This window comes from Triticum dicoccoides, chromosome 7A, assembly GCF_002162155.2.
Source record: "Triticum dicoccoides isolate Atlit2015 ecotype Zavitan chromosome 7A, WEW_v2.0, whole genome shotgun sequence".
Classification (NCBI taxonomy): Eukaryota; Viridiplantae; Streptophyta; class Magnoliopsida; order Poales; family Poaceae; genus Triticum; species Triticum dicoccoides.
In genome coordinates, this window is record NC_041392.1 from 158,693,319 (window position 1) to 158,705,382 (window position 12,064).

General features: G+C 48.7%; 1 protein-coding gene across 1 annotated transcript; it reads right to left on the minus strand.

The window, feature by feature from the left end:
- Nucleotides 1–4,696: 4,696 nt before the first annotated feature.
- LOC119333322 (pre-mRNA-splicing factor syf1 homolog) lies at nt 4,697–6,991 on the minus strand. The gene has a single exon (XM_037606258.1). The coding sequence runs from the start codon at nt 6,989–6,991 to the stop codon at nt 4,697–4,699; it is 2,295 nt and encodes a 764-aa protein (XP_037462155.1).
- Between the last annotated feature and the right edge of the window lie 5,073 nt (nt 6,992–12,064).

The window sequence follows — 12,064 nt, forward strand, 5'->3', positions numbered from 1 at the left end:
TCTGCGAGCTCCATACGAGAAGGATGGCATAGAAGCCAGTCCATTTCATTTCACATAAGAGGGGTTAGAATAAGCATAAGAGTAAGCAGAGAAATTCCTCGAGGACTTATGGACATAATAATTTGAAGAATAATGCACATATCCATAATCCTTAGATCTTCCCTGTGAAACAGACGGGTTAGCACGATGATGTTCATTTGAGGACTTTGATCCTTTTGAGGAATATGATCCATGTGAGAAGTTTTGTCCGTATGAGGACTTGGATCCATATGAAGAATTTGTTCCATATGAAGCATTTGATCTGGGGTTCCTATTCTTCACAGGTGGCGTCATGATAACATTCACCTGAAGATTTTCAAGGCATCTTTTGGGAACCCAGATTTTCTTCATAGGGGGACCGTTCCTGCAGTTAGTGCCAACATATCTAGCAAATACTTCACCATTCTAATTTTTGAATAGTTTGTAGTTGGAGTCAAATGACTCATCATCAGAATGAGCAGATTCACATGCATATCTAGATAGGTTAGATGGATCAACTGGAGGTCCCTCTGCAGCAACCCATGTAATTTTGGGGTACTGCTCAGGCTTCCAATATGTACCATCAGCATTGAGTTTCCTCTCAAAGGCAATACCCTCTTTCCTAGGGTTTCTGTTGAGGATCTGCTTTTTAAGCACATCACAAAGAGCCTGATGCCCTTTAAGGCTTTTGTACATGCCTGTCGTGTACAATTCCTTCAGCCCTGCATCGTTAGTGATACTAGCAATGTCCTCAGATGAGGAATTAGTGACAGCAGAGGCATGTGAAGAATTTGAAACATTAGCAGCATTTGAACATTTCAAACATGGAGGAACAAATTCTTCCTGAGATGCGCTGATTTGTTGAGCAAGTAATGAATCGTGCTCCTTCTGAAGATCTTCATAACTCACTCTTAGCTTTCCAAGATCTTGCTTTTTTTGAAGAAATTCATAAGAAAGCTTCTCATGATCGGATAAGAGAGTGTTATGTTGATCTTGAAGGGTGTCGTACTTAGTATGAAGTCTCTGAAGACTTTCATCCAAAGCTTTTGACTGATCCATTTCTTCACCCAACATATCATCGCTCTTATTTAGCATGTAGTAAACTTTTTCCAAAGCTCTTTGTTGTTTAGTGGCAAGGAAAGTAAGTTTGACATAGCTGGGTCCAAATTCATCACCAGATTCATCATCACTGGACTCGGATAGGTAGCATTCAGTTACCTCAGCCTCTTTTGCCATAAGGCATGATGCAGAAGATGATGATTCTGGTTCGAATGTCATCGCTTTGAGATATTCCTTGAAGTTCTCAAACCAAGGATCATGACAGGTTCGATGACCCTCATAGACATCAGAGAGACGGTCCCAGATGAGCTTCGCATGATCGAGATGCATGATATTCCTGAACTGATTTTGTGACAGACTGGAGCAGATGACATCCTTCGCCGTGAGGTTGAGATGAGTGTACTTGCGGATGTCATCAGTTTCCGCCATCTTGCATAGACCGGTCAGACCAATCTCAGTGACGGTCCACAGCTCGTTGTTCATTGCCATGAGGCGTTTCTTCATCATGGCCTTCCACTTGGGATACTCGTGACCGTCGAAGATGGGGCATGTCACTTTCGTCATACCTGCGATCGACATAACTAAAACTCCAGGTGGTTAAACCAAAATTACACAGAACAAGGGAGTACCTTACTTTGATACCAATTGAAAGTGCGTTATATCGACTAGAGGGAGGGTGAATAGGTGATTTTTATGAAATTCTTCGCTGAGGAATTTTCCGGTGAGGAAATTCCTTAGCGAAGAACTACTAGCAGCGAAATAAGTACTCAACAGTAAACATAACAGAATACAAGTATAGTCATCATGATGAAATGAAGATAGGCACAGAGTACAGGAAACGTAAGCACAGGATAACACAGGATGAAGACAAACAGACTGAAGAAATTGAATTGAGGAAATTGAGAAAGTCTTCAGTCAAAATCTTCAAACACAGATATGAACAAGTACACAACTCAATTATGAGGAAATGAAAGAGTTGAGGAAATGGAACCAGTGAGCTTGGTGAAGACAATGATTTGGTAGACCAGTTTCAACTGTTGTCTCAGTTGTATGTCTGGTTGGAGCGGATGGGTATTTAAACTCGAGGACACACAGTCCCGGACACCCAGTCCTGAACACGCAGCTCAGGACACCCAGTCCTCACCGTATTCTCCTTGAACTAAGGTCACACAGACTTCGCCCAATCACTCGTGGTAAGTCTTCAGGCGACTTCCAAACCTTCACAAACTTGGTCACTCGGCGATCCACAATTCCTCTTGGATGCTCTAGACCATGACGCCTAACCGTCTGGAAGAAGCACAGTCTTCAAAGGTAACAAGCGTCGGATTCACGCAGGATCAATCTCTTCAGTGATGCTCAATCACTTGGGGTTTGTAGGTGTTCGGGTTTCAGGTTTTTCCTCACTTGATGATTTTCGCTCAAAGTCCTCGGAGGATGGGTTGCTCTCAAATGACAAGTGTCAGTTTCTCTCGAAGCAGCCAACCAGCTAGTGGTTGTAGGGGGCGGCTATTTATAGCCTAGGGAGCAGCCCGACATGATAAGACATAAATGCCCTTCAATGATATGACCGTTAGGTGGATAGATATTTTGGGACAGCTGGCGCATAGCACAACAACGGTCAGAATTTTGAGTAGCAAAATCCTCAGGGCTATCATGTTCCTCACTGTGTAGGTAATCCGCACTGGCGAATTCCTAACTCCTCAGTCAGGACAAATTCCTCAAAGACCAGAAGAACTTCGTCTTTTTCACTGAAGAAATTGACTGAACTGTATGAGATTTCCAATGGTTTCACTCGAAGGGATTGGTAGGTGTAGGATTTTGAGTTGAGCATCACATGGAAATTTTTTCTTAGTATTTCCTCGACCCCCTTGAACAGTACAGTGTTTCCTATGACTCAAGAAAGAGAAAATGAAACTACGAAAACAAAAAGTCTTCACGCTTCATGTTCCTCGAACGAATACCAAGTTTTCAAGGTCAGACCAATTTCTTCACTTTCAAAGTCTTCAGAAAGTCTTCAGTGATTCAAAGTCTTCAGTCAAAGAACTTCATTTTTAGGGGTCGACTTTCTCTGTAAATATCAAACTCCTCATAGGCTTATAGACATGTGTACACTCACAAACGCATTAGTCCCTTAACCTATAAGTCTTCAATACACCAAAATCACTAAGGGGCACTAGATGCACTTACAGTTGTCCATCACGTTTGGCGACCTCGCGCCAACAGAGAGCTTGACCTTCGGCTCCCTCACCTTTGTTGTGACTGGGGCATGCTGGTTTGACATCAACCCACCGTGCTTCTCTGACCCCACCATCTTCTTCTGGTCGCTCACGTTCGTCATCGGCCGCTATGGCGATCTCCGACTCCGCGTTCCACCACCCTATCGAGCCGTAGGCGTGGTCCCATCGGAGCCATTGTCACCAATACCACCGGCCTCTATCTTAGAGGACGACGACCTCGCATCGACAAACCTCGCGGTTGAAGTCCGTATTTTGGCCTCGAGTTCGGAACATTGCGTCGACCGTACAACAACCCATCGGCCCGCCCTAGTGTCGTATCTGAGCTTTGCTACCCTCAACCCACTTCCGGAAACAAATGGCGGCGAGGATACCGTGGTTAGCATCATCTTCATCTAGGAGACGGAGGAAGGCGAGGAGATCGATACAAGCCTAAAACCGACCCTTACCATGGATGGCGATGAACCCCTACATGCCATCTCCTGGAGCAGGTTCTCATGACGACACCAAGCAGCTCAACGGGCAATAGATCTTCAGCACCAATCATGGCTCCAATCGTCAGCAACACCAACGGATCCGCGACAGCTCACGTGATTCCACCGTCCATGGCTCCCCACCTCCGAGCCAATAAGTATCGCTCCATCAGCACCACGTCTTCCACACCAATTGGGCGAAAACCCCATCGGCTTCACCATCCTTGGTACCAGACCCCCGGGGTTCATGACTCTTGGGGCTGGCACCTCGAGCCTCGCCGGAACAACGATGACACCAGCTATCATCAAAGATCGTAGACAAGGCATTGCGGGTGCTCAACACACCCTTACTGGGAATCAACCCCACCATATGAACAATGGAGGCCCTCGGGCAGGCCACCGTGACATACCAACTACAACTCCAGAGAAACACAACGAAGGTCGCCGTGCGGCAGGTGCGATGAATGGAAAACAAGACGAACTAACGGAGACACCAACCTCAACACCAAACCTGTTCGGCCACTAACGCCCTTGCAACCCTTGGGTGCGAGACGGTCAACGACTTCGATGAAAATGAAGATCCCTTGGGAGCGACGCTAAACCGTCACACGGAGTGCTCACACACCCATCTCACTTCTTTAGCGACGGCGATCCACCCTCGAACTCCCCTCCACCAGCGATGTCGATCCCACCCCTCCTCCCCCCAACCGGAAATGGTCCGATCCATGCGAATTTTGAAGATTAGTGAACATTCTCGAGAAAGAGTAGATTACTAACGTTGTATACATTTCACCAAAAAAAAAGTGCTCAAGAATGTGAGTACATACATCAACGATCTGGAGATAGCACAATACTCGAACCGGAGAAAACAACTAACGTGTCAAGATACGAGGAGAAAAAAAAATGAAAGAACTACACTAGGCGTATCCGCTTGGATTGCCGAGCACCGTCGAGTCGTTGTCCCGCGCAACGGCGCAGCCCCTGCTCCACCATGCCGCCGCCGGTGCCGGTCGCACACCGCGCCCCGGCTCCATCTCTGGCAACGGCCGCCATGGTCCTCTTCGCGCGGAGCATCTCCCTGAACGTACCCTCGTCGCCGTGCCGCACCTCAAAGTCGTTCCACCGCTTCCAAAAATCATGGCAAACCCCGGGATCCGTGAAGGCCGCCGCGTAGGCGTACAGCGCCCGAGCGCGCGCAACTTCCCCGAGCCCGATCTCGATGTCGGCGAACCCGACGCACATCGCCCTCGCGCCCTCGTCGGGCAGCCCGCCGCCGACGATCGCCTGGCCGTACACGTCCCTCGCCTTCAGAAGGCCGTAGAGCTCGGTAGCCCGCGCGACGTACACCCCGTAGACCCCGAGCCTGTCGCCGGCGGGGACGGCGCCCGCGGCCTCCTCGTACACCTTCATGGCGCGGCTCGCGAGGCCGAAGTCCTCCTCGAACCTCGCGTATCTGAGGTACACGGCCTTCTTCCTCTCCGGCGGCGCCTGCAGGGCGGCCGCCTGGAACAGGTCCCGCACCCTCTCCGGCCTGCTCCTCCCGTGCCGCTGGACGGACTTGGTCAGGTACGCCTCCCATATGGCGTCGGCGTGCGGGTGCTTGAAGGACCTGACGCCCCGCTCGTACACACGGAACGCGTCCTCGAACCGCCCGTGCTGCTCGAGGAGGGTCGCGTGGTCGAGGACCAGCAATGGCGTGACGACGCCGAGGTCGTGCATCTTGTCGTAGACGGCGCAGGTGGACTCGAGCGACCCGTGCGTTGTCATCAGGTCCAGGTACACGAGCCACAGCTTGAGACACCGGTGCAGTTTCGCCCGAACGTCCTCGCCGCCGGCAGCAGCGGCGCGAGTCATGGCCTCGGTCGACGGTGGCGTGGTCGCTCGCCGGATGAGGTCGATGGCCCGGTCGGGATCCTGGTGCCTCAGCTCCATGTGGGCCCACTCGCAGTAAACCGCGGCGAGGTGCTCCGCCGCCGTGAAGTTCGCCTGCGTGGCTCTGTGGAGCACGTCTCGGGCGCAGTCGACGGTGCCACGGTCCTCGTACATGCTGGCCAGCGCCAGCCAGAGCGTGTGCGGCGGCTTCCCCGTCGCCTTCGCCGGATCCACGGCCTTGACGGCCTCCACGTAGGTCGCGGCGTGCCTCGCGGGATCCTTGTGGAAGATCTTGGCCCGCTCGTGCCACGCCTGGACGTCGTGCGGGTTCTGCGTCAGCAGCACGCTGTTGAGCAGCTCCGGCCGGCGTTCGAGCAGCCGCTCCAGCCTCGCCATCGCCAAGTCTGTGCTTTCCCGGTCCGCGAGCCAGCAGTCCTGGATGTCGACGGTGTCCGCTTGCCCGAGCTCGAGCTCCGCGGCGGCCATGGCGTGCTCGAAGTGCAAGTAAGCGTCGAACACCATCCGGAAGTCCTTGACGGTGGTCGCGGTGGTTGTGGCCTCCTCGAACATGTCCCTCGCCTTGCCATGGAGGCCTCTCCGCGCGTAGTGGCTGGCCAGACATGTCCACAGCACGCCGGCCTCCTCGGGGAACTTGCGGAAGCTGCCGCGGAGGATTGCGTCCACCGGCATACCGGCGACGTCCTCCGGGTGCTGGGCGAGCAGGCCACACAGGTCAAGCAGGAGCTGGCGCTTCGTTGTGCCCTTGACGAACACGAAGCCTTCGTCGTCGATGGCCGCCGCGAGGTGGTGGGCGGCGTCCCGCCATCTGCCGGCAGAGACGAGGAAGGCGATGAACTGCTCGGCGTGGTCGGGGTTGAACTGGAGGTGGCGGCCATGCACGCGGAGGGCGGTCGGGGCTGGGCAGTCGGGCAGGGAGGCGAGGCGGAGGTGGAGCGGCCACACGCGGTGGTGCTGCGTGACGGGCAGCGACCGCAGGGCGCGGTCGAGCACGCGGCGGGCGCGGGTGAGGAGGCGCTGGTGGAGGAGCGAGGAGGCGTACATGTGCCAGACGCGCGGCATCCGGGACATGCCGGCGGCGAGCGCGCGCTCGAAGGCGGCGTCGAGGCCGGCGTGGGCGGCGTGGGTGACGGGCAGCGCGCGCGCGGCGTCGCCGAGCTCCGTGAGGTAGGCGTGCCAGAGCTTGTAGGACCCGGGGAGGGCCCGCAGCGCCCGCTCGTAGATGGCCGCGCGCTTCGCCGGCGGCGCCGCGCGGCGGGCCGACAGGTAGCGCAGCCAGCCGGACAGGACGTCGTCCGCCGAGACCTCGATCTCCATGGCCGCCGCCGTGACTGGCTCTTAAAGAGCATCTCCAACAGCACGTGTAAATTTGGATATCTATATATCCATATAAACGATGGTCTATAAAGATTCTTTGATATACATATTGAGTTTTGCAGCAGAATGTTTATATATAGAACATCTATATTCTCTCCTATATTTTAATATTATTTTCCTACTACCAATTCAACTACCATTTCAATGCATGTAATTGAAACACGTTCAGTCTTGCGTGTGCTGTAGTAATCATAAATCCTATCCCAAAAAGAATTTGATGATTGATCCGTTCCTATTAAAGTATCCAGACTAGTGTGCACCCATGTTGCCACCAACAAATCGTCCTCTTGACTAGACCATTTCTTCCCCTTGGTAGATTTTACTTTCACAAATGCAGACGTTTCTTCAACATATTCAGTTAAACTGCATGGCTAATGCACTGCCACATATTCAGTTAACCTGCACTGAACATATTCAGTTAAACAACTGCTGCATACCCTGCGCGGCTACCTCAACAAAGAGGCGCGGAGGTGGCCCTCGAGCGCGGCCGCAACCGCTGGATCCATCTCCACCCCGTCCTGGCTCCGGTGCCCCACCTTCGCCTCCACCTGCTTCATCGGATCCTACACGGGTGTGCGCGTCGGTCGCCGGCCACCGGCCATCGGATCCAGCACGGATGCGAGCGGTCGCGACATCCCCCAACCCTCCCTCTCCATCTCTCGAGGAAGAAAGGAACCGTACCTCGAGGGGGCAACGGCGACCACGTGACGTTGCAGGCGCGGCTCCAACGACTCCGGATGGTGGCGCCAAACGCTCTGGGATGGAGCGATTCCTCTACCCACGACGTCTCGACGATGTCCATGCGTAGACAATGTGGAGGTGAATTTGGACAATGTGGATGGATAGACGACGCGATGCACGAGCTGCTGGGAGGCCGATTTCGGGCCTTCGTCGTGTATATGGGCTTTAGACGATCATTTAGACGAGCTGTTGGAGATGCTCGCGCGTCGACTCAAGCTGTGAGCGGTCGTGAAGACGTGGTGAGCGGAGATAGGTACGGCTGAGACCTGCGAGCGCCTCTCTGTATTTCAAAGCTGACACGTCCGAACCCGTCACGATGTCGGCTCGGGAGCGGGATTCGGCCACGGCCCACAAGATCGCTGCCGCGCGACCCGGAATCGGTTTGTTTGGTTGTGCCAGATCTGCAACGCAGCGGCCCGGCTCCAACCACACGACACGGCCAGTATTCGGCGCATATCCTCTGTATGGGCAGGCCCATAGTCCCAGATTTTTTTCTTTTATCTTTTCTTTTTACTTTCTTTTACAATTTAAATTTAACTTATTTAATTTTATTTTACATATTATTTATTTACTTTTATTTTTCATTTTGTTGAACATCTTTCAAATTCGTGATTTTTTTCCCAAATCACGAACATTTTTCAAATAACTGTTTCTTTAAATCATAAATATCTTTTGAAATCGCGAGAAGTTTTCAGATTCACGAAGATATTTTAAAATCGTCGAGTTTTTGAATTTGTGAACATTTTATTAGAAATTCATGAAAAGTTTTAAAAATTGTGAATCCATGAACTTTCTGCGAAATATGGGAATTTGAAATTCATGAACAATATTTTTTTGATGATCATTTTTTAGTGCATGAGCATTTTCTGAATTATGAACAATTTTATAATCAGCAAACATCATTTGAATCGACAAACATATTTTAAAATTTGGGAACAACTTCTGAAATTCATGAATAATTTTATTTTTTTACAGACATTTTTCAAATTCATGAATAATTTCCGAATTCATAATCATTTTTTGAATCAATGATTTTTTTAATTGGTGAACATTTTTGAAATTTTGGAACAATGCTTGAAATTCCCGAGCATTTCTTTAAAATTTTTTGAACATTTTAAAAAAAGTCAAGAATATTTTTATGAAATCCTGGACGTTTTCAAAATTCATCAACATTTTTTTTTCAAAATCACAACAATATTTGAAATTTGTAAACATTTTTCGTGAATATTTTTATGAAATCCCATACATTTTAAATTGATGAATATTTTTCAAAATTCAAGAACATGTTTATGAAATCCCGAACATTTTCCAAATTCATTACCATTTTTAAATAAGCTACATTTTTCAAAATCATGAACATTTTTTGAAAATTTGGAACATGTTTTTGTGAACATTTTATTCAATTTTTTCAATTTTCCTGAAATTTGAAACTTTTTTATACCCAAATTATTATAAATAAGGAAAGAAGTAACAAAAAGGAAAAATGTAATGAAAATAACAGGGGACCTCCTAGCCGACGCAAGGTCTGGCCGAAATGGGTGCACACCCTCCTCATTGTTACGGTTATGATATAGTTCAAATTCACCATACTCTCTCTATCTCGAGCAAACGATTGGAGCATATCTGACCACATGCTTGGAATTAGACGAACTGCTTTATTTTGGACCAACAAGAGCAAGACCATAGAACTACTATGAGTTTTGTTATCTGAATCATAAGCTTTATCCATTTGTCCTAGTGAAAACAATGTTTCGGTGAGTAATGGCGAAACTAATCGTACGTCTTGCCTAACGACCTAACAATTGCTGGATTAAGGATGGTTGTATGCCGCTTAACAATGTGGGAGATGACAGCGATGACCTGCCGGTGCGAGAGACGAGACTGACAAGATGGAGACGACGATGAATGGGAGGAGCACATCCCATCCAGAAGATCTTGGTCCGCGCTGCAACCGGCATTGCAAACCGAGTCGACGTTGTTGCCAGTGTGAAGAACCCCCTACCACGCCCGAGCGAGAAAAAGAAGGATGAGACAAGTGGGGGGGGGGGTGAGATTACAGATTTCGTGCCATACCACGCCTGCAAATATTCGTTGTCCGCCATCTCCATTTCCGCTCCCGCGTACGCCAGTCCTCGCTTGCATTTGTTCTGCTGATCTGAATGTTCCTTGTGAGCCGGGATATGACGTGCTTTGAGTATCGTGCATATACGGTTAGTGTCTTGCGTGAGCAATGATGTCGCTTGAACTACGTATGTATTTCCCCGAAGAGGAAGAGATGGTGTAGCATATCTACGGTAGGTATTTCCCTCAGTTATGAAACCAAGGTATCAATCCAGTAGGAGAATCAAGCAACACTATGTAAACGGTACCTGCACACAAAGAACAAATACTTGCAACCCGACACTTATGAGGGGTTGTTAATCCCTCTTATGGGTAACGGCGTAGGAAATTGTCAAGTTGATGGGATACATTTGTGATAGATTGGATAAATAGATCTCGAATAAACGTGAAATAAAAAATGTAAATAAAAAGTGCAACAAAGTATTTTTGGGTTCTTGAAATAATAGATCTGAAAATAAAAGCAAATAAAAATAGATCTCGAAGGCATATATGATAAAGATTAGACCCCGAAGCCGTAGGAATAGACCCCATCTTGTTACCCTTAATAGCAATGACACATGCGTGTCTTGCTGCCCCTTCTGTCACTGTGAAAGAACACCGCACGATCAAACCCATCACAAAAGCACATCTTCCCATGGCATGAAAAATTGATCTAGTTGGCCTAAGAGCATCTTCAACAGATGCCCAAAAACTAGGCCGCGCGCTAAAATCCATGTTTTTTGGGCGTCGGACAGCTCCAGCAGAAGCTATAAAACAGTGCGTGCACAAAAAAGAGTTGGGCGAGCGCTGAAAACCGCTATCAAAAGCTGCAAATTTGAGGCGCCGGATTGCGCGCGCTTCACAATTTACACCGCACGTTCTTTTCGGCATGTGTTTTTGGGCATTTGCTAAAGTAATATTGGGTCCAGCGCACTAAAAGTGCTACACTGACACGCTAAAACTATTTTAGGGCGCCAAATTTGTGTGCACCTGTTGGAGATGTTCTAACTAAATCAAAGATTCGAAAAAATACAAGGCTATAAATAATCATGAATATAAGACATCAAAACTCAAATACTTTCATGGATATATAGATCTGATCATAAACTCAAAGTTCATCGGATCCCAACAAACACAGCATAAAAAAGAGTTACAACAAATAGATCCCCAAGAGACCATTGTATTGAGAATCAAAAGAAAGAGAGAAAGCCATCTAGCTACTACCTACGGACCCATAGGTCTATGATAAACTACTCACGCATCATCGGAGAGGCACCAATGAGGATGATGAACCCCTCCGTGACGGTGTCTAGATTGAATCTCGTGGTTCTAGAACTTGCGGCGGCTGGAATTGTGTTTCGTCGACTCCCCTAGGGTTTCTGGAATATTTGGGGATTTATAGGGCGAAGAGGCGGCACAGGAGGCCACAGAGGTGGGCACAACCCACCAGGACGAGCCGACGCGCCCTGATGGGTTGTGCTCCCCTCGGAGCTCCCCTCTAGTACTTCTTGGGCCCAACAGGCGTCTTCTGGTCCAGAAAAATTCTCCAAAAAGTTTCGCTGCGTTTGGACTCTATTTGGTATTGATTTTCTGCGATGTAAAAAATAAACAAAAAACAACAAATGGCACTGGGCACTATGTCAATAGGTTAGTTCCAAAAAATGATATAAAGTTGCTATAAAATGATTGTAAAACATCCAAAACTGATAATATAATAGCATGAAATAATAAAAAATTATAGATATGTTGGAGACGTATCAAGCAACCAAACATACTAAAACCACTAGGTTGTTTGAAGTGGATGTGGGCAACAAACATGACAATAACATTGCACTAGCGAACCAATCCGTGGTTGGATGGTTAGGACGACAGTGTATCCTCAGCCCACCATGGTTCAGGTCCCGGCGCTCGCATTTGTTCTGAATTTATTTCAGGATTTTCGGCAACTCACGTTCAGTGAGAAGAGACGTTTTCATTGACTACGAGGTGCCTATGTTGACTTTGTAAAATCTTAATGGCGTGTTTGGTTCCTTGCATAGCCTCAGGCTGCATCGTACTCACCATCCTGGTTGAGTCTAGCCTGTCTAAGACGATGCAAAAATGAGTTGAGATGTATGTTTGGTTGTGTGCATGGGGTGGGGCAGGCTAATGTGAGATGTTGTTTGGCATGTT